General features: G+C 43.0%; 1 protein-coding gene across 1 annotated transcript in view; it reads left to right on the forward strand.

The window, feature by feature from the left end:
• LOC124593828 (peripheral plasma membrane protein CASK-like) overlaps positions 1-24,903 on the forward strand; it is a 703,051-nt gene that overhangs the window by 158,635 nt on the left and 519,513 nt on the right. Inside the window, exon 6 of the mRNA XM_047132179.1 lies at positions 8,413-8,484. Coding sequence (XP_046988135.1) covers positions 8,413-8,484 — 72 coding nt within the window. The remainder of the gene's footprint in view (positions 1-8,412; positions 8,485-24,903) is intronic.

Genomic DNA, 24,903 nt, shown 5'->3' on the forward strand with positions numbered 1-24,903 from the left:
AAAACATAAAAATAATATCTAAGAACTAAGAATTCATATAAAAGTAAAATACAAGAATATGAGAATTTGAAAAGATCGTAACCCCTGAAAATATAATACACGCTTATGAGTGTATAATACTTACTGTGAAATCTACTGTAATTTTACAATTAATGCAAGGCCCTTGTATCCTCCAACTCGATAAGAAACACTCATGTAGAAATCTTATACGGACATGGGTACATACATGAAAAATAAAATAAATAAAAACAATAAACTTGCTCGAACACAGGACGCAAAAGTGAGAGGCCGGAGTCGTGCGGTAGCGTTCTCGCTTCCCGCGCCAGGGTTCCCGGGTTCGATTCCCGGCGGGGTCAGGGATTTTCTGTGCCTCGTGATGACTGGGTGTTGTGTGATGTCCTTAGGTTAGTTAGGTTTAAGTAGTTCAAAGTTCTAGGGGACTGATGACCACAGCAGTTAAGTCCCATAGTGCTCAGAGCCATTTGAACCATTTGAGAGGCCGGAAGGCTAGCGAGTTCGCTACGAGCTGGCGTGGGCTTATTACTCGCCAAAATGCATCTAAAATACGTCGAAAACTTCGATGGTTATTTTCTCAGGAACGGTGGAGTACCCACGGATAAACAGACACATGTTCGCTCGTTTTGGTTCCTCTTCAACTGAGTGAAGATCTTGGGAAATCAGGTTATGGCACTTCCTGTGATGTCCGCGTCAGCATATCGACTACTCCAGCCCTTTAACTGTCCGGAGGAGCGCCTCGCAAACGTCACCAACGTCCATGGCATACGGACGGAAAAATATGACTGACGTTGTGTGCTGCTTGATACCTTTAACTGTCGATGGACTCTGACACTGTGATTACCAGCTTATCACTTGCAAGACAGATGTGAAGAATTCAACTATAGATGCGTCACGGAACTGCAGCAGCATCTAAGCGTAATGTGCATCACGAATATGAAAGTTGTTTATGATAAAATAAAAAGATTTTTGGTATTTTCAGGACCTCACGAGGATGTTAACTGCTTTTCAAGTGACCAGTTTTTTTTTCTTATTTTGCAGTTTTCACTTGCAAAAGTTATCTACGCTTTATAGCAAGGCAGGTATCGGAAACGGCTAAGTATTGTCTGCAATATGATACTTGCCAATCCCTGTCCGACTAGGATAAACGTCGTGAGTTACCAGAAGGCAGTCCCTCTGGCAAGACTTTTGCTACTATGTGATACGTTAACGTAAAAGTGTGTTATTCGCCTTTATTGTGTATACAAGGACTGGATAAACACCGACCGCATCAGTGTTATTTGCGATAAGCTTGTCGTCTGTTTAAGAGATTTTCAACACTGTCCAGGAGTGCTTACAGTACACGTTATTAAGACCGGTCATAACTCGGCCTCGCGGCAAGACATCAAGAGCGTGCATTCAGAGCGGAGAGCGCCGCCTCAGCATCAAACAGGGGACTGGAAGTTGGGCACACCTGTCCTCTCCTCTTCAGGCCCACACCAGCCGCGTTCCTCGAGCTGTGGCACCGGCGGCCTCGAGCCCCGACCGGATGGCAGTTCAGCAGCTCGGAGTTAATCCATTATACATAACGGCCTTCCTGCCGCGACGGTCAAATATACGACAAGAAAGCGAGCGGGGCGCGGGCAGGCGTTAAAAGTGAACAGCGAGCTGCTTTATGGTCGCTGCGCTGGGGAGCCCACGTCGTCGCCGGCCCGTTTCCTGGTGCGTATCCGCCACGTCACAAACAACTCCAGGACTAGTTAAAGCAGCCTTGCTTCAGGGTTCTTCTCAATACGTCATTATCTTAAGACTCGTTGTCAGTTAAAAATAACACCGCTGTAGTATATAACTTCCGTTGCAGATTGTCGTTACACACTACTGCAGTGGTCCTAACTCCGCAACGGTGCCAGAACACTCAAGAAATAAGGTGTGAGGGAGAATGGGGTAATAAAAGGCACGTGGTAACTAGAGTTTTCCATCATCTGTAGCTCGTGTCAGGAAGAAGAGCCTGCTCCAATATGGTAACAACAAACGTTCTATGTTAAGTAATAGGTGCGATAATCGTCAATAGGGTAGTGCATCATGTTGGTGAAATCGCTAACGTTTGTCAGCCAAGGGGCTCATTGGAGAAGTTCGACGTTATTATCTGTAAGTTGTAAGCACATCACCAAGGAGGGCGCAGTAGTACGTACTTCCAATTTGTCATTTGTCAAACGAAACTGGCAAAAGGAGGGCAGTCAGGATCACAGCGGTGTGGGAAAATGGAACCGGTTCATAACACTTTCGGTATAATATTCTTCGTACATAAAGCATATGAAATGAAATGCGAGTGTCGTGGGGTCATAAAGTGAACAGATCAACATTCAGGGGCGTTGATGATTTAACCACAATGACAGCTTTGCAACAGAACAGTTCTTTTAGGAAGATCTGTAACAGAATTTTAGTGCAAAATATTACTTGCCAACTACGGCGTATGTACGGAGTGCGTACCCGAAAAAGCAAACTAAAAAATTTTACGCGAAATAGTGCTGAAGCAGGGCGGAGAGGACATTTCACCATGGACATGAAAATAAAATATTCACTCTGAGCAGTGACACTATCTAACGATAGTCGTACCGCTTAGAAGGCCTGCAACTTCTAATAATTGGCAGTCGGATTACTCGCGGATAGGATTAACCGAACAACCCACAGGTAACTTTCCATAGAGGAATCAACTCTTAAGACAAAGAAACGACGCATCGCGAAAAATTTACCGGAATGGAACGGAAATCGGTAAATGCGGTGTACATGTACAGACAAACAAATGATTAGAGTTTCAGTAAAAATGGGATGATTTTTTTCAGGAGAAAGATCTTTATAATTTGAGCAAGTCAATAATGTGCTGGTCCAGCTCTGTCGCTTATGGAAGGAGTCATTTGGCTTAGCGTTGATTGATAAGAGTTTTTGGATGTACTCCTGCGGGATAATGTGCCAAATTTTATCCAGTTGGCGCGTTAGATAGTCAAACTCCACGTCGGGTTGCCCATAATGCTTCAAAAGTTCTCAATTGGGGAGAGATCCGGCAGCCTCGTTCGCCATGGCGTACACACGGGCCGCGGATCCCAACAAAATGAGTTCTGCTATGAGAAGTAATGCCACACCAGACCATCAGTCCTGGTTGTCGGGCCGTAAGGCGAGCGACAGACAGGTTGGTATCCCGAGGCGTCTCCAGAAACGTCGTCGCTGGTTATCAGTGCTCAGTTCGAAGCGGGACTCATCACTGCAGACAGTTCTACTCTACTCAGTGAGATTCCAGGCCGAAGACGTGTCTGGAGACGCCCCAGACAGCGGTGGGATACCAACCTGTCTGTCGCTCGCCTTACGGCCTGACAACCAGGAGTGATGACCTGGAATGCCACTTCTTTTCGTACCAGGACCTCTTCGGATGTCGGCCGTGGCACCTTTACAGCACAGGGTCGACGATATTCTACGACCCGTTTTGCTGCCTTCAATGGCAAGCCATCCTTGGCTTACATTTCAGCTAGGTATTGCCCGCCTGCACACGGCGAGAGTTTCTACTGCTTGCCTTCATGCTCGTGAAACCGTCCCTTGGCCAGTAAGGTCGCTGGCTCCCTCCACAACTGACAGCATTTGGAGCATTCTGGATAGGGTCCTCCAACAAGCGTGCCAGTTGGACAGAATTTGGCACGATATCCCTCAAGAGGAAATTAAACAACTCCATCAATCAATACTAAGTCAAAAATGGTTCAAATGGTTCTGAGCACTATGGGACTTAACATCTGAGATCATCAGTCCCCTAGAACTTACACCTACTTAAACCAAACTAACCTAAAGACATCACACACGTTCATTCCCGAGGCAGGATTCGAACCTGCGACCGTAGCGGTCGCGCGGTTCCAGACTGAAGCGCCTAGAACCGCTCGGCCACTACGGCCGGCCGATACCAAGTCGAATAACTGCTTGCATAGGGCCCAGTGGTGGACCAACACGTTATTGATTTGTTCATTTTATGAAGCTCTTTCTCTTGAATAAATCATCTAATTTTTTCTGAAATTATAATCATTTGTTTGTCAGTTCGTGTACATCACATCTACTGATTTCCGTCCCATTCGGATTACTGCTTTGTGGTGCGTCTCTTTTTGTCTTTGAATGAGTAAGAAATTTAATCACCACATTAAAAAATACGAAAATACCATGGGTAGTGCATCTAAAAGGTTGATGGCTAATGATGCACGACCCACTTAATCGATTGGTCAAAACCAGTCAAGACAGTGTACATCCCAGCAACGCTATCGGAATCACTTCCACGTATACACCAATTCCAAGAAACTGAGTTAACAGTAGCGGAACAGAACTCATCCATCCAAGTATTCATGTCAGCGCAGTTACTGGACGTTGATGCGAACACACATTATTGTTACAAAACAGCACAATGTTTATGTCTAAAATTAAAGAATAGTGAGTAACAGCGACCGGGCTACTTTTTCCCATCTAAATAGCTTCTCAGTCCAGGGCAGCACAGAATACGAGTATTACATTAAAAATATTTCAAACGTTAGACCGTGGGCAATTCTTAAATGAATTTCCTTTTCTGTACAGGATGGCAAAAATGATAAACTTAACAATTACTTTTTCTGTTTCCGCATGCTGCTGTTACCTACATGTCTAACAAAAATATAGATTTTGAGGCTATAGCATCACGAATTCTGCATGCGGTATACCATACAGGCCACCGATTTATTAAATTGTCCTACAAATAGTTCTAATCTCTTCCCCGTGGTTATTGATTTTACCGTTACAGAGAATGGCAGTTATTCATACATCCGTCGACCTTACAGAACCCAGCGATCGACTATCTAAAAGACAACCAATGCTTTCGCCTAAACAAAAGACAGACTGTTCCGTTAATCCATTCGGTATTTCATCGAACTGCATTGTTTGCTTGTGCTAATAGTCGACTATTCACTTGCAGATTTATGTCACATGTTACTGAAAGTTGAACTGTGACGCTTCTTTACGTAGCTCCGCCTACACACAGGCTATGAGAAATGTGCACTCATGTTCGACAAGGCATGATAACTTCTCATTTGAAAGTTTAATGTTGAAATTCACAAACACTCAAGTAGAACCAACTCTGCTAGTGACGGCCAACTAGCCTTCGCGATGAAGTTCGGAACACGTGATACTCACAAAAGTGGCCGTATCCTTTATTTGACTATCAACGGGCAACGGACAACTTCTTAGTGTGCCAAGTAGTGGAATCCTATCAACTTTCGCACTGCTGCACCAGGCAACGCCTTCTAGCAAACTACTCCCAATTTGATTCTTTATCGTAAGTGTCACTTAAACATCTTCCTTTCCTTTTTTAGTTCTACTTTCCATCAAATGTATTGTACTCTTAGAGTCCTCTGTTATTCTTAGCAGTACACCCGCTTTTTGGTTATAGTTAGTTTTTTCTTTAACTTGAATGTCTCACCCTGTCATCTCATTTTAGTCTATTATTTTTCCACTTTTTGTACGATGGTCTCCTCTTCTTGCGAACACACCGTTCAGTGGTTAAGGTAAATTGTAATGTTGTTGCAGGTAAGTGGCAAGTAATCAAATAATTAGAAAATCTATCTGTTAATATTATACGCAAATTTAATAGTGACAAATAAGTGTTAACGTAATTAAATGTGTGTTAGTTTACGCAGCGCAGAAAAACACGCTCCATTTTAATAAGGAGGACTTGTGTATAAACTGTGATTATTTATGGTAATTCAGCTGTCCCTGCCGATACCGTTTTATGCAACTCGCATTATTGTAGTTGGCCTCCAAAAATCACGTGCGAGATGTTCGTATTTTTTCGATCGCTACTCGCAAACTGTTGAACCTACAGAAAAAATGAACGTGATCTTTTTGTAGGAAATTTAATATCAAGTTTGCATGCATGGCCATCGTCCGCAGCAAGCACAGAAATATTCGTTTTGTAAATTAAAACCGCTTTTCATAGCAGCAAGAAACGGCTGTTTTTCTTTACAAAACGGAATTTAATGTAGTTCAACTTTGTACTGGAATAAATTTTCGTTGGAGGCCACACTTCTCCAGGTGTTCAAGAAAAACGCACAGAAGCGACCTACAGACGTACCTTCATCCCCACACTCATCTCTCATCAGTGAGGATTTCTAGTATGTTGTTCGTGACACTTCGTCACACCACTGTACAGGAATTTCCGACACAAAGAACTATTCCCGATATTCAGTCTTCTTTTTTGGTCTTCATTGAATGACCTTACTACGCCGCCGGCATAACCGAACACTTACACATACGTCACTTTTAAGTTTGTAAAGTTTACCGAACATTTTGTGAATTTTAACAACCTAAAATAAACAATTATTCGTATGTATTCGTCACGCTTTATGACATTGCTTAGTTTAAGTTTGGATCGAATTGTCAACGTAATTGGTTTTTGCGTAACGTTACAAAAGTCGTTTTTCTTTCATTAATCTCACGGGTACTTTTAAACTAACAATGTTAACTAAATAGACGATTATATTGGTGGCGTAATAGCGAGAGCAATGGAAACCGAGAGAGGTAGAATATCGGGAATAGCTTGTGTAGTCGGAAATTTTCGTACAGTGGTATGAGGGAGTGCCACGAACGACATAACAGAAATCCTGACTGGTGAGGGATGAGTGTGGGGATGAAGATGCGTTTGGAAGTCACTTCTGTATGTTTTTCTTGAAGAAATGGTAAACTGTGGCCTCCAACGAAAATATATCCCAGTACAAAAAATTTAACTAAATTAAATTTCCTGCAAAAAGTCCTGTTCGATTTTTTCTGTAGGACTACTAGTTCGCGCGTAGCGAAGAGCTACTAATTGGTAACAGGATTCACAACTAAGGGCAAAAATTCAAAGCAATGTGCTGAACGCTGAAGTGAAATGGCTGGCAGGCCAGTGGTTCTAATGTGCCAGACCTGTTATGAGAAACAATTTAAAAAAAAAAGTGTTAACTTGTGGAAAGGAAGAAACTGTTTTGGCTGGAAATGACAATGAGAAGCAGCTGCACAAGATCTCTATTCAGCCATTAAAGACCACTGCATTCGCCTTCGAGAGGAGTGGGTTTCAAAAGCCGCCTGCGGCCACCAAGAGCTAGGTTCTCGGTCTTTTCCACAAACCTTTTAAGGACGATGCCGTGATCATTTCTCCAAAAAGAACGCGATCATTTCCTATTCCCATCCCCAGCCTATCCGAGCTTGAGCTCTATGTACAATGACTTCGTCGTTGTCGAGATGTTAGATTATAATCTTCCTTCCTTCCAAGTACGAAGTACCTCCGCTCGTTTTTGTAAAGTACTTAGTGTTCATTACAAGTCATTTATTATCGCTCATCATATAGTTTTTAGAATTGTTGTGTTGCTGACAGGATTTAAATAGTCTCTCAAATAGGTTTCACTTAATGTTTGTGTTACATCGTGACAGAGAAATTTGATACTTCGATGGTTAGTCTGCCGGCGTCAGCAGTATACGGGTACGCTACTTCGACCATAAATTAAGAACCATTTGAATTAATATATTTCATGAGGATGAGTCCATATGGACATACCGTACATGATAATAAGTATTGCGTGTTACATATTATCATTTTCTCACAAAATGAGGCAACAGATCTATGGGAAAGAATTAGTTGCACATTTTTTCTAGCACATAAATTACAGTCATTGTTTTTAATTTACTTAGTGTACAAAGTAATGAAGATGGTGGTAAAATTGCAGTACGTAATTATAAAGTTAAGTTTCATAAAATTTGGCCATTTTTATTTGATAATTAATGATTGCTAGATCATCTCATAACCCTTTTCCCCTAAAGAAATGTACACATTTCCTTGTTTCAAGTAAATGAATGTCCCACACAAATACTGAACCTACTGATACTAACTGTCTGGTTTGACCTATGATCTCACCACTATTCGTAAAATAGCGCCGTAGCAATAATTAGTCGATTTCTTCGCGTGATGTCCCTTTCATTTGCTTAACCAACTCTGAAGCAAACTGGTACCTTCAAACACAACGTAGACCTGGGGCTACGCTTCATATCAGTTTGTGAACGCAACTTAAATTCCAAAAAATAACACAGAAGCGCAAACGGCATTGTCAGTGTTTTGCTCTAACTTGTTTGTGCTCCTACGATATGACACGCCACAGCATAATTATGTCATGGGTCAGATCAGACGTTTGATATCCGTAGAGTCAAACGGCCCAGTTTCGCTGAAAGTGGGGAACGATCCTTAAGTAGTATGTTAACAATGTTTTGTATCTTTCTTGCCACGGACAGGCCCTGGCTTGGGTATCCACTGCTAGTACTAGTACTAGAGTTAAGCTACAGTAGTAGTACGTAAGCTGGAGTGGTAACTGAGCTGGTGTGTTTTCCTGCCCACAGAGAATCTTGTGAGAGAGAGCCGGCCAGGCCTGAGCCCCATGGGGCGGCTGTATTACAAGGCAGACCGCGAGGGTAAGCCCCAGTGTGCGCGCCTCTGCCTCTGCCTCTGCCTCTGCCTCTGCCTCTGCCTCTGCCTGTCCTGTCCTCGGCCCCTCTTCCTGTGGTGTATGTGTATGAGGCACGCCGTCACGCACGCGGTTCTCTGCCCCTCTGGGCCTCCTCTACTCCTGCACTTTGTGGAACACCTTCACTGTATCACACCTGACTTCTTTACTATTGGGCACTATTTCTCACCTCTCTCTCTCTCACTATTAACTCTGTGTGTGTGTTTCCATTTTTTACGTAGATGGATTTTCAAAAGATCCTCGCTTTCATTTTCTTCTCTCAATAAGCTGCTGCTATCTGGGTAACTCTTCGGGACCTATGGACAACACCAGAACCAGTGCTTAGTAACATTCTATACCTGCGTTTCCACGGCGCTAGTCAGTTTTATGAACGACATCCGACTGAATCGTTTTTCTGCTGATACTCTTGAATAAGCATAGTAAGGCACTCTCATGTCGGTAAATTTCGTAGGATAGACATACTGCCGACAGTTACAATGTTATTTCAGATGACGTTTAGCTCTCTTATGTGAACATCATTTCTCTTATGTTTGCGATTCAGCAGGCGGCACAGTGTTTCTTGCTATACCAGTTTGCTATATAAAGTGGTCGCAAGTGAGCGTAATTACGGTTGTTGGTGGCTTGGTCCAATTTCTCTATGTAGCAACAGATTGCCGACGCGTTTCGACAGTCTTACCTGTACAACTAGCGGCGTCCAAAGATTGAGACGCACAGTGTTCGAATATCTCAATATTGCTACATACTTTTTCGAGAACCTGAACTCCAGCGTTCCGTCGGTTGCAGTAATACTGATAGGACGTAAGCCGTTCGCTATTTGACGAATGAAAATATAGTCACAGATTAGTATCGCAATGCTTCGACACTAACTTAAAAATACCAATGTTGGCTGTCATGTAAGACATTCGGTACCTATAGCGGATTAGTCCTCGTGTGGCGTTGAGTAAACTCTCCAATAAGCCGGACTTGTTAATTTATTACTAACTACTCTACAGTCATAACATTATGCCGCTCTCAAACTTAGTCCTGAAAATGCGCTGAGCATACGACACTTATTTGTTTGTCGCAATGTTCCTACTAATATAATAACAAACGGCTGGGGTTGTTTTGTGTATTTTCCGCTTTTGTGCTTGTTCTGGGTTGGGGTATGTGCCTACACGTTTTCAGCAGCTGTATTGATACCGTATGTGCTTTTATTTATGTTGTCCTGCAGGAAAGCCAATGAGCAAATAAATAACTCCTATAAAATAACACTAAAATAATGAAGACATAAATACATATCAGTAACACAAAATATGATAAATAAAGAATAACTACAGCATAATATAGATACCACTTCAGAAAGAATTTATTTTGGACTATTTTATAGTAAGTGTTGTTTATGGAATGCAACTAATCTGCATTTTATGCTAAACATAAATTTATATATGCAAATAAGTATGTCTTGATGAGTATTTTTCCATTGTTCTGAAACTGTTTTTTGGTTCCTCCGTAGAGAAGCTTTTGACTGTGGTATACGTTGAACTCAAAGATGTATGTCGACTTATTCTTCTTATATGGTATTGTTTATTTTCATAGCGTAGCTAGTACCTGTTGTATTACGTTATTATGGCTACTAGTTCACTGCTTAACAGTGTGGTTAATTCAAGACGATCAGAATGAGAAATTTCCACCTCATGTAGTGGATTCGATTCTTCAATCGCTTCAGAACTACTTCTAAGGTGGCTTAAATGTCGTTACACACCTGTAATCGCCTATCTGTATCAGTGGCGTAAATACGGCGTAAACTGTTAAAATGCTTCTTGAGTACTACCTAGATTGGGAAGACGCTTGACTCTGGTAACTTTTCGGACAGAGTTCAGTGCGCGGTTATATCAGTTTGAATTATGGATGGTAGGACAAATTCATAAATCTGTAGCCAATGTTATTGCGAGATTCTCAAAAACGAGGACCATCATCACATTCACACAAATATTCTTTAATTTTACACATCAAATTTAATCCCTTTTCGACACCAGTTACAATAAACTTGCGTAGTTAAATTAGATGGTAATTCTCTGCAGTGGTAACAGCGAGCGAGCTGATTTGGAATATGCACATAATAACCTGCATGCATGAATGAGATTGTAATATGACGTACAGTAACTGTAAAATAACAGTCGTGTTACATGTCTAGAGAGACTAAAACGACGATAATTACTTGTCTCTCCCTGTGTAGAAATCACGTAATGTGCGAGCATTAGGGGTTGTGGACAGTGTGGCATAAGGTGGTTTGGATCGGTCGGGGAAGCCCAAGTGGTCGAGGCGACGGCTCGCTTTAAGCGGGAAATCCGGATCGGAGTCCCGGTCTGGCACAAATTTTCATGTGTCACTAATAAATTGTGCAGATGACGTCAAATGAGATTCGCAATTTGCGAACCAGTTTGGTACCTTTGATTTAGCTGCACCTGTAGTCTCTCGTTTTTGTACTGTCTTGAGCTTCGTATCCTACTTCCACAGATATGTCGTAGGATCTGTGCTGGCCGTGTTCTTCAGTAACTGGATTATCCAGTACGCTTTGGAACTTCTTGTAATTCGCTTTTTTGGATATTACATTTGCGTCGAAATCGGACTTTCTGTGGACTGACATAGTGCGTTACTTGATACGGGAAAGGTTTATGTTGAGTGAATCGTACTGGTGGGTAAAGACCTATTAAGCGTTGTTGTTGTTTACACGTTGACTGTTGAAAAAGAGGTACGGGTTTTATACAGTTCGCCATCTTCCATACAGGTGGACGCATGGAGTTAATCGTCGTGCTTCAGCTCCAAGTTGTACCCATTGTTAGCGTCTTTAGAGTAGCCTCATAAGGTGCTGTGGCTGTAGAGGTCAGCGTAGAGTCATGTACTTCAACAGTCTGCACTTCCATAACATGCGAGTCTTGGACGTTTGTTGACTGGATCTGTAGCCTAGTTTTGGCAAACATGTTGAGAGCGAAACAAACTAGAAATGGTTTAATACATTACGAATGCTACAATCATTTATCTGTGTTCCATTCCAGCTGACTTGCTAATGAACTACTTGTAATGGAACTGCAAGTAACTGAAATCTTGATATCGACAGTCCGTAAGTTACGCCGCCCGTAAGTGTGGCTCAGGTAGGGTTGGCCAACGAATCTATTAACCAGCGAATAACTGCGGTTTGCGAGTAGTGCGCTGCGTTCGGTTACCTCCGGTACTACCGTAACAGGCGACGATGAAGTGGAAGGCGGGCTGGAGCAAGCGGAGCAGTTTGTCATTTCACCGGAGCGGAGACGTGTGTAGTGCCAACAGTAACATTCGGAGGCGATGGTGTTATGGTATGTCGTGTTTTTCATAGAGGGGACTTGCACCCCTTGTTGTTTTGCGTGGCACTATCACAGCACAGGCCTACATTGATGTTTTAAGCACCTTCTTGCTTCCCACTATTGAAGAGCAATTGGGGGATGACGATTGCATCTTTCAACACGATCGAGCACCTGTTCATAACGCACGACCTGTGGCGGAGTGGTTACACGACAATAACATCTCTGTAATGGACAAGCCTGCAGAGAGACCTGACCTGAATTCTTTAGCACACCTTTGGCATATTTTGGAACGCCGACTTCGTGCCAGGCCTCACCGATCGCCAGTGCTACCTCTCCTCAGTGCACCACTCCGTGAAGAATGGGCTGCCTTTCCCCAAGAAACGTTCTAGCACTTGATTGAACGTATGCCTGCGAGAATGGAAGCTGTCATCAAGAGTAAGAGCGGGCCAACACCACATTGAATTCCAGCATTACCGATGGAGGGTGCCACGAACTTGTAAGTAACTTTCAGGCAGGTATCCGGGATACTTTTGATCACATACTGTAGTAAGCTGAGTTACAACCCAGACCTTTTCTTTCTACGCTACGTCCTCTTAAGGTCAAACGCACTTACTCGACCTGTTAACCTTATCTGCTCCTATCTGTTACCCACATGTTCATATGCTGCACTCCGACATGAGAGACCTGATTAATCTCTGAATCAGCAACGCAGCACTCTGGGAGGATTTTGTGCACGATAAAATATGAGGGGCAGTCAAATGAAAAAGAGACAGATGGAAAAAATAAGTAAACTGCTTATTATTTAAAAAGTAACCGCCGTAACTGTTAGTACATTCATCCCACTGCAAGACAAAGCGTGCGGACGCACATATTTCCAAAGTCGTTTCGTGTGCGCTGCAGAAGTTTCTATGGGAAGCATACACATCCTCCATATGCTCACGATCTCTCCCTCATGTCATTTCCATGTTCTTGAAGCCCCCCCCCCCCCCCATCTCCCATGAAGAAAGACATCAGTGCCTGTTGATTTTCTCAGGACGAAGAGCTGCATGCCAGGTTGCAATGACAGTTCCTTAGGCAACCGCAAATAATTTTCCATGAAGGCACTGACCATCTTGTCTCACAGTGCGATAAATATATTATCACTTATGGTGATAGCGTCTGAAATAGTTAACAGTGTACTTACTTTTTTCCATCTGTCCTCGTTTGACTGCCCCGTTTTAAGTAACAAGCTAATCTTGTAAAATCTTAATACTTTTTTGACGCACTATGTCCTCCAGTTTGGTTGTTTCGCGTCCGTTACAACAATTACGCAAAGGTAAGGATGGCACTAATCAGAATTCACGGAACGTACGCGACCGAAAACTAATTCTACTTGCAAGCACTTGTGCCTTTACCAAAATATTTGCTTTGTTATAAAATTGCCGTAACAGTGCTTCTCTGCCACGCGACGCAGAAACGAAACGCAGGATACTGTTAGGTCTGCTGGCAATAAGTTCTAAGATATTCTCCAAGACGCAAAATAATCTACTGCACAGTCGCGACCAGTACGTCATCAGCGACGATCTATTAGGAGCACTGAGACAGTATCCAACTAGACAATTAGCATCATCCAACTTACCCACAGCTGTTTGAGTGATGGTGCATTATGCGACACAAGACTTCATCGACATAGAATGAACAAATATAAAGCATATTACAAAACTGACGTGGAACTGCCATGTGACGTCAGTCAAGCCGCTTTACTGATATTTTACCTTCTAGAAATAGTGTCGTACGTCGGTTCCTCCAGTGGAGCCTCTTTCAAAACTCCACTTGAAGTAATTTTCTTTTAATGCCAACCCTTACAAAACGTAATTCTGGGATGGACTATTTTTACACCTGGGCTTGAAGATCTGAGACAGGACTAGCAGCATGTTGCTAAGGTGTGTTTGCCCTTAAAAACTGCATCAGACTTCCGGTTCTTGCGCATCGTATTCTTACGACAGCTCTCCAGGAATTTCCTGAGACCGCATCTGACTTTCCGTTCTCGGGCGCTCAGGCGTCGCATCGCGCGACAGTGTATGCCTTTGGCCGTCGTGTGTTACATCGAATTCAAATTGCAGCGCTTAATCAAAACTGAAATACCTCGCGATCCTCAGTTAGTACAGGATGACGACGTTTACACCAGTTGAGCTTAAATAAAAGAATGCAAACATACAAGGTATGCTCCAACTATGCTCCAACCTTCCTTCTTATCTTCATTGACTATTGTGATTAAAGAAATTGACAAACTGAAAATAAGCCTGGTCAGTGAGGTCACATATCACCTCCATGTCTCAACTTGCCACTTATTTTTCCCCTGGTAATGATTTGTTAATATGAAAACTCTATTTTCACAGTGGCACAGAGTCCACGCTGAGCAGAGTAAGTAATTTTTAAGATAGGAGGAGGGCAAGAGCATAGTCAGAGGGCAACAGGATCATGCCTAGTAAAGCAGTGAGGTGATCAAACCAGCCTCCAGATAGTTCTACGTTTTTACGTCAAAATGAAGATGAAATGTGTAGAAGTTATTTAAAAAGCATACAACCAAAAAGCTTTTTTTTCCTGTGTAGAAACGAAGATCATTTATTGTGTACCACACCAGCTTCAATGTAAATAAATGTTTTCTCTTAATGTAATCGGCCAGAGGAAATACTAGTTTCCTTATTACATAGTATAACATAATTTCATTGCTCTTAATTTTATTTTTGCTTTATACAGCAAAACTAACAATATTCGTGTTAATTTAAATTCAATTCGGATATTCAAGCATTTCTATATAGTTCTATTTCATCCTCTTAGAAAATATAATCTGCTTGCATCATACTAAACAAAAAGTCAGTTTTATACATAATGCAGTACTCTGATTTTGAAAGCTTTATTTTCATACATCCAAAAGATGGGAGTATATTTTAAACAGTTTCCGATTTCTGTGTATTTCTAACTTCCACACAAATAGGAAAATTTCTGAACATTTTTGTATCCAGATGTGTTAAAATCTTTCCACGGAAACAATGACAGTCGGCTTGATTAGCCTGTACTCAGCACGCATACTGTCCAGTCCTTCGCGTGGCCAGCGCTGGGTGTAGCCTAACGAGTAGGCAACCCGCCGGAGACAGCTGTGTTGCGGAACACTCGAGCTGTTTTCCATGCTTCATCAAGAATTTACGTGAGGGAAGCTCGGTATTTTGAGGGAGTCTTCATCCATTGTGACAACAGCTTTAATGAAAACATAGCTTCGAGTCGTGTCTTGGTTCAGTCTGACCCGCGGATGACACCACATCAAACAAACAACTGTGACACATACATAAGATCGGGCCGCCGCCTCAAATATACTTCATGTAATTTATCGGCAGGGAAACATTTTATTTAAATACCTTGGGAATTAGAAAACCACTTCAGCTGTATGAAAATCATTTTCATTGGACTCACTGACGGTTTCGTGGCATTACTACCACATCTTCAGGTGAATATTACTTACGTATGTCAGTTCTAAACGAATTACCCTGTATGGTTTTTTTAAAAAACAAAGGATACAATTAACGGGAGCACAGCAAAGTTAAAGAAAATTATGCGACACGCGAGTTACTGAAAGAAAGGGCAGCCATTGATTCTACAACAGCTACTGGCAATGAATGCTGAGAATAATGAAAAGAAAAAAAATTAAATATGCGTAAAAATCACCTAATGCAAGTTTGGTCAGTTTTCACAGCTTGTTTTCAAGAAATTATCTAAACAAGTTTACAGGAATAGAGAAAAAGGATCTATCGCTCTCGATGCGCTTTCTGATTCTGTTGCTAATGTCACCGTCCTCGGTGGGACAATTAAAACCTAATGTTCCTCCTTTCTAGGCTTCAGAATTTTTCCGACGAGGTAACAAATTCTGGCAAGCAGTATGGGCGGGTACCAGTCAACTTACATTGTCTAGACGTCCTGAACGGGGGTCCCTTCTAGTTTCAACGCTATGTCTTGTGAAAACAAAACAGTTCATGCAATTAATTTTTGTAACAGCACACCTAATTTTACGCCTGTTAGCTTCACGCTTTGTGTTAAATGTTTTAGGTGCCTAAGTTCCGTTATCACTCGACAGGTTTCAGACTCAACAAAGATATCACCAGGAACGAGGGACTAGCAACAGATTCAAAAACTCACAGTGGTGATACTGTTTCAATCTGTTACTGGCGGGTGGCAGTATGTTTTCAGCAGTTTGATGATAAATGCAAAATGTTCGTAGTAGATATAATCATTACTTAGCAAGAGAATCCTCAGTTTTGGACTACCACCACTAGCTTAATACGATCGCTCAAGATATCTCTTTCGCAGTAAACATTCCTGTTCGTATTCGACTGCATGAACTCCTCGTTGTAAAGAGGGGCGCCACGTTGAATCTCCGACGTTGATGTCTTGTCTGTGGAGGTTGCTCTATGGCTTGTTCTAGGTTATTTCAGGCGAGTGCGGAGATCCTTCCTTAAGAAAAGCATCCTCGTTGTCATTCCATCATTCATTCACAAATGACCTAGTGCTCTGAGTCTGATTATCTTGCACTCGAAAGAGAAAGAAGAAGATTACAACTCTTCAATGATTTACTTCTGTTACTTGTACGTCAAAACGAAAAACATAACGAAAAATTTCCAACGTATGAGTTAGTGTGTCATACTCCAGCGGTCTCCAACTGCATTGATAAACGCGACGTCAACAGTGCCTTCTTTTACACTAACACTGCCGGCCGAAGTGGCCGTGCGGTTAAAGGCGCTACAGTCTGGAACCGCGAGACCGCTACGGTCGCAGGTTCGAATCCTGCCTCGGGCATGGATGTTTGTGGTATTCTTAGGTTAGTTAGGTTTAACTAGTTCTACGTTCTAGGGGACTAATGACCTCAGTAGTAGAGTCCCATAGTGCTCAGAGCCATTTGAACCATTTTGCACTAACACTACTACAAACGGTTTAGTCACCGTGCTGAACGATTACATGACATGGACGTGGTTAATGATGGCGATGGCAACGTGCGCCAGTTTAAAATAAAAAAATAAGAAAACGGTCGGGGTTGCATTTTCTGACTGAGATTATAAAGGAGCATACAAAAGGATATCGAGGGAATTGATTTAGCTTCAAAATTACAAAAATCGAACAACATTAATTTGTATTCGGTGAGGTTCTGGAAAGGAATAATAGATGGTTGTTGCTGTAGTTAAACAGAGTCTGGTAAAACTAACATTTATTTTTTAATAACTCCCTCCAGATGATACAAGTATTCGTTTAACGAGGTACACGTTTAACTTCTATTGAACTATTGCCCACTTAAGCCACGTGTCGCTTAGCGTGTTACGAAACAAGTTACGCCCATCAAGATACAGAAGGAAGAGAAATACTTACACATAAGGACCACTCTGCCGTGAGAATAATTGTGGCATGAAGACCTATATTTGAAAACTTTAAGTGCTAATTTGTCATTAACGGCGAAACTGTACTTAAGGAGTATAGTAAATCTGGCAAGTTTTGTAATTTCTCTGGGCTTAATGTTTTTCTGTGTTGTCTTGAAGTATCTATAGTGCAAACACTAGTAAGATGCTGTCATGTTTTCTGAAATCTACTTGTTTGTGTAAACTAACAGTGTTACATTAATTTTATTTTCTTAAGGGCAGTGATACAGTAATAAATTATTATGTTTAAATATGTGATTATTTCCTGATTCCACATAGAAAGAAGTATGTTTTAGCTCTTCATGATCTAATAAAAGAAAGAAAGAAACTGGAAATGTTTGAAACGTGTTTTCATAGAAGGCCTTTAGTAACAAAGTGAATATTCAAATGGCTCTGAGCACTATGGGACTCAACTTCTGAGGTCGTCAGTCCCCTAGAACTTAGAACTACTTAAACCTAACTAACCTAAGGACATCACACACATCCGTGCCCGAGGCACGATTCGAACCTGTGACCATAGCGGTCACGCGGTTCCAGACTGTAGCGCCTAGAACCGCTCGGCCACACCGGCCGGCAACAAAGTGAAGAAAGAAATTTCTTAATGGACAGGTATTATTTTAAACAGAGTGTGAGAGAAGTCTGTGGAAAATTCTTGCTATGGTAAGGGGCAGCTTGGTGAGGTATGCTATGAGTTTCCCTGTAACACTAGGGTTATCCAAAAAATCGGTTCCTGTTAGGTAAAGAGATGTAAAGCTTGGTTAGGCGGAAACATTTATTTGATAAAATAATCGTTGAGCTACTGATTAGCAATTGACAAAAAAACATCATTTTTGTCATGTTGGGCGATTATTCTTGTATGGAACTATTTTGCCTCAAGGGAGTGGACTCTCGAGCGACATGCCTCTACATAAGTTCCGTCGCTCTCAAAATACTGACCGGGTCTGTAAAAGAAAATACGGGAGTTGGTGACAGTACGGTTAGTACTTCAGACGATAGCAAAATATCTCCTTGCGTGACGCCTGCGTAAAATGTGTTATTTGCAGTCAGAGATGTCGCAGATCAGCACTTTCGAACAGAGCATCGCGCGCCCCGTATTCTGAATGGTTTGTGACAGTGTCCGGGATCGGCACATCGGAAGGAAATAGTTATTAATTCATTAATCGTATGTCAATTGTTATTGACACTACCCTGCAGCCACCTCCACTATAAGGTGGTCATTCATGAGGCACGGCCTTCTACTGTGCTTTTCATATTGCATATTTTGTGGCTTTCGGCGCACTACATACAAAAACAATACGCTACCTGTTTTGTCCCTATGTCAGACGCATACATCAGATGGAGCTGGCGCTGAATTTCTGTGTTTGATCCAAAGCTTTTTCCTTGTTACGAAAGGAGCATTCTGGATTAATAGGAGACGATAGCAGTGATCCTAACAGTTATTGTCCAGATAAAGAATAAGATGACTTTCAGTGTCGAGGAAGGAATGAAGAGACCAGTGCGGCAGAAAGTGAGCTGTGGTGGCAGGATTTCTCGTGGCCACGGGAGGCTGGCGGGCGCTGACAAGCCGGCCAAATCGGATTTGGACGCGGTTTGCCGTGCCTGGCAGGGCTCCGGCGTCACCGAGACGCCGCCTCGCCGGCTTAGGCGGCCAGGCCGGGGTCCGCGCAGTCCTTAAACCTCCAGCTGCGCCTGGCCTGGCTCAAGGGAGCCTCGGTCTTATTTCTGTGCACCTCTTCAAAGTTTTCCTGCATAAAATTCTGCCTACACCTCTCTCTCTCTCTCTCTCTCTCTCTCTCTCTCTCTCTCTCTCTCTCTCTCTCTCCCCCTCCCTCTCTCTCTCCCCCCTCACACACACACACACACACACACACACACACAGTAAGGGGGGGGGGTTGTTAAAAGGGGATGGAAGAGTGTGTGTGTGTGTGTGTGTGTGTGTGTGTGTGTGTGTGTGTGTGAATTCCTAAGGGACTGGGCCCCCAGACCTACACACTACTTAAACTAACCTATGCTAAGAACAACACACACAGCCATGCCCGAGGGAGGACTCGAACCTCCGGCGGGAGGGGCCGCCCAATCCGTGACATGGAGCCTCAAACCACGCGGCCACTCCGCGCGGCGAGAGAGAAAAGGTGTAGGGTTTATATTCGGCGCCTTCAACGACGCAGAAAGCTGCATGTGTATGAAGTTGTCGTCTACGACTGCAGGGGGGCTGCACCGAGTTGTCACGTGGGCTGCGCTTCCAAGTCGGGGCTGGCCAGTCTGAATTGTGCCGTGGTTTGTGAACTTCCTAGTCCATCGTCCTACTGCTGCGACCACAATGATCCCGCAAAATTATTGAATTTCTTTGGTTTTACTATCGATTTTCATTAAGTGCCTAGCTTATTAGTACTATGGCTTAGTATCCAGTTTACGGCGGGGGCAGGACTTTTTGACTACTAATTTATGTAAGAGCTACTCGACTGAATAAGGCCTGCAAAATCGTAATTTGTCTGTCTTTATTATTTTCAGTAAAGTTGGTTCCTAGTATCAGCCGATTATGAAAAACTCTACGTTACGTAGGGAAAGTGAGGATGTCGGCTTAGGACCAAGTGATTATGAAGGCAAACAAACCGGTCAGCTCATTGTGCCAAGTGCTACATCACTACCACCCGACGTCGAGCTTGATACCTTGCGAAATACGCTATCAACGACCCGTCCAGTGGCAGATATAGTAAGAAGCACCAGCGGGCGGTCATATGGGCATGGTTGTATCGTCTAACCAGAGATAACACCCTGACCTTGTTATTTATTGGGATTCAGTTGGATTACGTGGTTGATTGCTGTTCTGTAGCTTACTGACGCATTTGCTTGACTCTCAACTATTTCGATCTTTCTCTTAAACAGAATGATCGAATGTAGCGGGTGTGATACTGGCGACTAGAAGTCGAACTTAGTGTGCGCGCCCGCGCGCGCGCGCGCGCGCGCGCGCGCGCGCGCGTGTGTGTGTGTGTGTGTGTGTGTGTGTGTGTGTGTGTGTGTGTGTGTGTGTCAGAGAGATGAGAGAGAGAGAGAGAGAGAGAGAGGACGGAGGACATGTGAGGACAATGGACCAGGTTCTGTAATCACTGATCGCAATTCACGAAACTGTGACGGCCACAGCTGCAACTTCAGCAGCAAGACTACGCGCGATAACAAGAGCTATAAAAGCAGATTCTGGAACAATAGCAGCAACAGCTTACACTACAGCAAATCATCAAGCGAGAACAGCCTCCACTGCTACCGTTCTGCGCCATTTAATCCAGAAAACGAAGAGTTGTCTCATACCACAGACGTTGCAAAACATGGTGCTTTTATGCTATCTACTACCCCCCAAATGATGTCTCTTCTACAAAAATTAAGTCCTCTCGACAAACCTGAGTGTGAAGATTTGCTGAAATACATAGTTTGCTCTCTCAAGTATTGCGAGCACAAAACACACATTGTAGAGCTAGCCTGACATTTTTTCGTTCTCACAAGAAGTTGCGTCAATCGTATGCCACATGGACAGCTTATATCAAAGGGCTGAGCCGTAAGCGTAGATTTAGGGCGTGGTGGAAGACAGTCAACCATCCGGTTACTTTCTTAGTTCGGCCGCCCTGTGGGACACCAAATACGTTTTGAAACATAGACTTGTTTATATTTCTTTTAAAATAACAAATGACATCAACATTCATCAGCAGTTACACCCTCTGATTATCTTGATTCACTGTGCACCGAATTTTCAGTCTTACCTTCACAAGGTTTAGGGTGTGCAAATAATTACATATTACACATGCAACTAAACCGTTCAGCAGCACCTGCCTGCTCCAGAGCTGCACTAGTACCAGTAGCAGTTCAGGACGACCTCACGTCTCAAGTAAATCGTCTGGTAATCAACTATAAACGCAAACTCAGAGACTGGCGTCTATTCCATTTCAAGACCAGAAGAGCTCATTTCGAGACTATAAGACGTACAATATTTGAAACTGTTTTATACTACAAAGTTACTTTACAGTAGCCATTAGACCAACAGCATTACCGGGTAATGATGATAAACACTACATTTGGATTGTACAGGTACAAGAAGTTGCATTTCGGAATTGTAAACGGACGCCCATTATCCAAACTTTTCCGGATCGGCTTATTCAAAACATTCCGAGCACAGTCAATTACGTGGATGATATGTTAGTGGTGCTACAAGAGAGCAACATCTTGTAAATTTACAATACTGTTCCACACACATTAACAGTTGGATTTAACTTCAACCAATTAAAGTGCGAATTCTTTCGTGATCTAATGTAGTACTTAGGCCGCATATTTCAATTGTAAACGACTTCAAGCGATTCAGCAACGTTTGGAAGCAATAAAGAAAGCTAAGTACTTAACGAACATTAACCACCTGGAGCACCGAGCGAGGCGGCGCAGTGGTTAGCACACTGGACTCGCATTCGGGAGGATGACGGTTCAATCCCATCTCCAGCCATCCTGAGTTAGGTTTTCCGTGATTTCCCTAAATCGTTTCAGGCAAATGCCGGGATGGTTCCTTTGAAAGGGCACGGCCGATTTCCTTCCCCATTCTTCCCTCACCCGAGCTTGCGCTCCGTCTCTAATGACCTCGTTGTCGACGGGACGTTAAACACTAACCACCACCACCACCACCACCACCACCACCTGGAGTCGTTGGTTGGTTGGTTGGTTGGTTGGTTGATATGCGGGAGGGGACTACATCTACATCTACATCGATACTCCGCAAGCCACCCAACGGTGTGTGGCGGGGGGCACTTTACGTGCCACTGTCATTACCTGCCTTTCCTGTTCCAGTCGCGTATGGTTCGCGGGAAGAAAGACTGTTTGAAAGCCTCCGTGCGCGCTCTAATCTCTCTAATTTTACATTCGTGATCTCCTCGGGAGGTATAAGTAATAAGTAGGGGGAAGCAATATATTCGATACCTCATCCAGAAACGCACCCTCTCGAAACCTGGCGAGCAAGCTACACCGCGATGCAGAGCGCCTCTCTTGCAGAGTCTGCCACTTGAGTTTATTAAACATCTCCGTAACGCTATCACGGTTACCAAATAACCCTGTGACGAAACGCGCCGCTCTTCTTTGGATCTTCTCTATCTCCTCCGTCAGACCGATTTGGTACGGATCCCACACTGATGAGCAATACTCAAGTATAGGTCGAACAAGTGTTCTGTAAGCCACCTCCTTTGTTGATGGACTACATTTTCTAAGCACTCTCCCAATGAATCTCAACCTGGTACCCGCCTTACCAACAATTAATTTTATATGATCATTCCACTTCAAATCGTTCCGCACGCATACTCCCAGATATTTTACAGAAGTAACTGCTACCAGTGTTTGTTCCGCTATCATATAATCATACAATAAAGGATCCTTCTTTCTATGTATTCGCAATACATTACATTTGTCTGTGTTAAGGGTCAGTTGCCACTCCCTGCACCAAGTGCCTATCCGCTGCAGATCTTCCTGCATTTCGCTACAATTTTCTAATGCTGCAACTTCTCTGTATACTACAGCATCATCCGCGAAAAGCCGCATGGAACTTCCGACACTATCTACTAAGTCATTTATATATATTGTGAAAAGCAATGGTCCCATAACACTCCCCTGTGGCACGCCAGAGGTTACTTTAACGTCTGTAGACGTCTCTCCATTGATAACAACATGCTGTGTTCTGTTTGCCAAAAACTCTTCAATCCAGCCACACAGCTGGTCTGATATTCCGTAGGCTCTTACTTTGTTTATCAGGCGACAGTGCGGAACTGTATCGAACGCCTTCCGGAAGTCAAGAAAAATAGCATCTACCTGGGAGCCTGTATCTAATATTTTCTGGGTCTCATGAACAAATAAGGCGAGTTGGGTCTCACACGATCGCTGTTTCCGGAATCCATGTTGATTCCTACATAGTAGATTCTGGGTTTCCAGAAATGACATGATACGCGAGCAAAAAACATGTTCTAAAATTCTACAACAGATCGACGTCAGAGATATAGGTCTATAGTTTTGCGCATCTGCTCGACGACCCTTCTTGAAGACTGGGACTACCTGTGCCCATTTCCAATCATTTGGAACCTTCCGTTCCTCTAGAAACTTGCGGTACACGGCTGTTAGTAGGGGGCAAGTTCTTTCGCGTACTCTGTGTAGAATCGAATTGGTATCCCGTCAGGTCCAGTGGACTTTCCTCTGTTGAGTGATTCCAGTTGCTTTTCAATTCCTTGGACACTTATTTCGATGTCAGCCATTTCTTCGTTTGTGCGAGGATTTAGAGAAGGAACTGCAGTGCGGTCTTCCTCTGTGAAACAGCTTTGGAAAAAGGTGTTTAGTATTTCAGCTTTATGCGTGTCATCCTCTGTTTCAATACCATCATCATCCCGGAGTGTCTGGATATGCTGTTTCGAGCCACTTACTGATTTAACGTAAGACCAGAACTTCCTAGGATTTTCTGTCAAGTCGGTACATAGAATTTTACTTTCAAATTCACTGAACGCTTCACGCATAGCCCTCCTTACGCTAACTTTGACATCGTTTAGCTTCTGTTTGTCTGAAAGGTTTTGGCTGCGTTTAAACTTGGAGTGAAGCTCTCTTTGCTTTCGCAGTAGTTTCCTAACTTTGTTGTTGTACCACGGTGGGTTTTTCCCGTCCCTCACAGTTTTACTCGGCACGTACCTGTCTAAAACGCATTTTACAATTGCATTGAACTTTTTCCATAAACACTCAACATTGTCAGTGTCTGAACAGAAATCTTCGTTTTGATCTGTTAGGTAGTCTGAAATCTGCCTTATATTACTCTTGCTAAACAGATAAACCTTCCTCCCTTTTTTTATATTCCTATTAACTTCCATATTCAGGGATGCTGCAACGGCCTTATGATCACTGATTCCCTGTTCTGTACATACAGAGTCGAAAAGTTCGGGTCTGTTTGTTATCAGTAGGTCCAAGATGTTATCTCCACGAGTCCGTTCTCTGTTTAATTGCTCGAGGTAATTTTCGGATAGTGCACTCGGTATAATGTCAGTCGATGCTCTGTCCCTACCACCCGTCCTAAACCTCTGAGTGTCCCAGTCTATATCTGGTAAATTGAAATCTCCACCTAAGACTATAACATGCTGAGAAAATTTATGTGAAATGTATTCCAAATTTTCTCTCAGTTGTTCTGCCACTAATGCTGCTGAGTCGGGAGGTCGGTAAAAGGAGCCAATTATTAACCTAGTTCGGTTGTTTAGTGTAACCTCCACCCATAATAATTCACAGGAACTATCCACTTCTACTTCACTACAGGATAAACTACTACTAACAACGACGAACACTCCACCACCGGTTGCATGCAATCTATCCTTTCTAAACACCGTCTGTACCTTTGTAAAAATTTCGGCAGAATTTATCTCTGGCTTAAGCCAGCTTTCTGTACCTATAACGATTTCAGCTTCGGTGCTTTCTATCAGTGCTTGAAGTTCCGGTACTTTACCAACGCAGCTTCGACAGTTGACAATTACAATACCGATTGCTGCTTGGTCCCCGCATGTCCTGACTTTGCCCCACACCCGTTGAGGCTGTTGCCCTTTCTGTACTTGCCCAAGGCCATCT

Source organism: Schistocerca americana, chromosome 1, assembly GCF_021461395.2.
Source record: "Schistocerca americana isolate TAMUIC-IGC-003095 chromosome 1, iqSchAmer2.1, whole genome shotgun sequence".
In the NCBI taxonomy this organism is placed as follows: domain Eukaryota; kingdom Metazoa; phylum Arthropoda; class Insecta; order Orthoptera; family Acrididae; genus Schistocerca; species Schistocerca americana.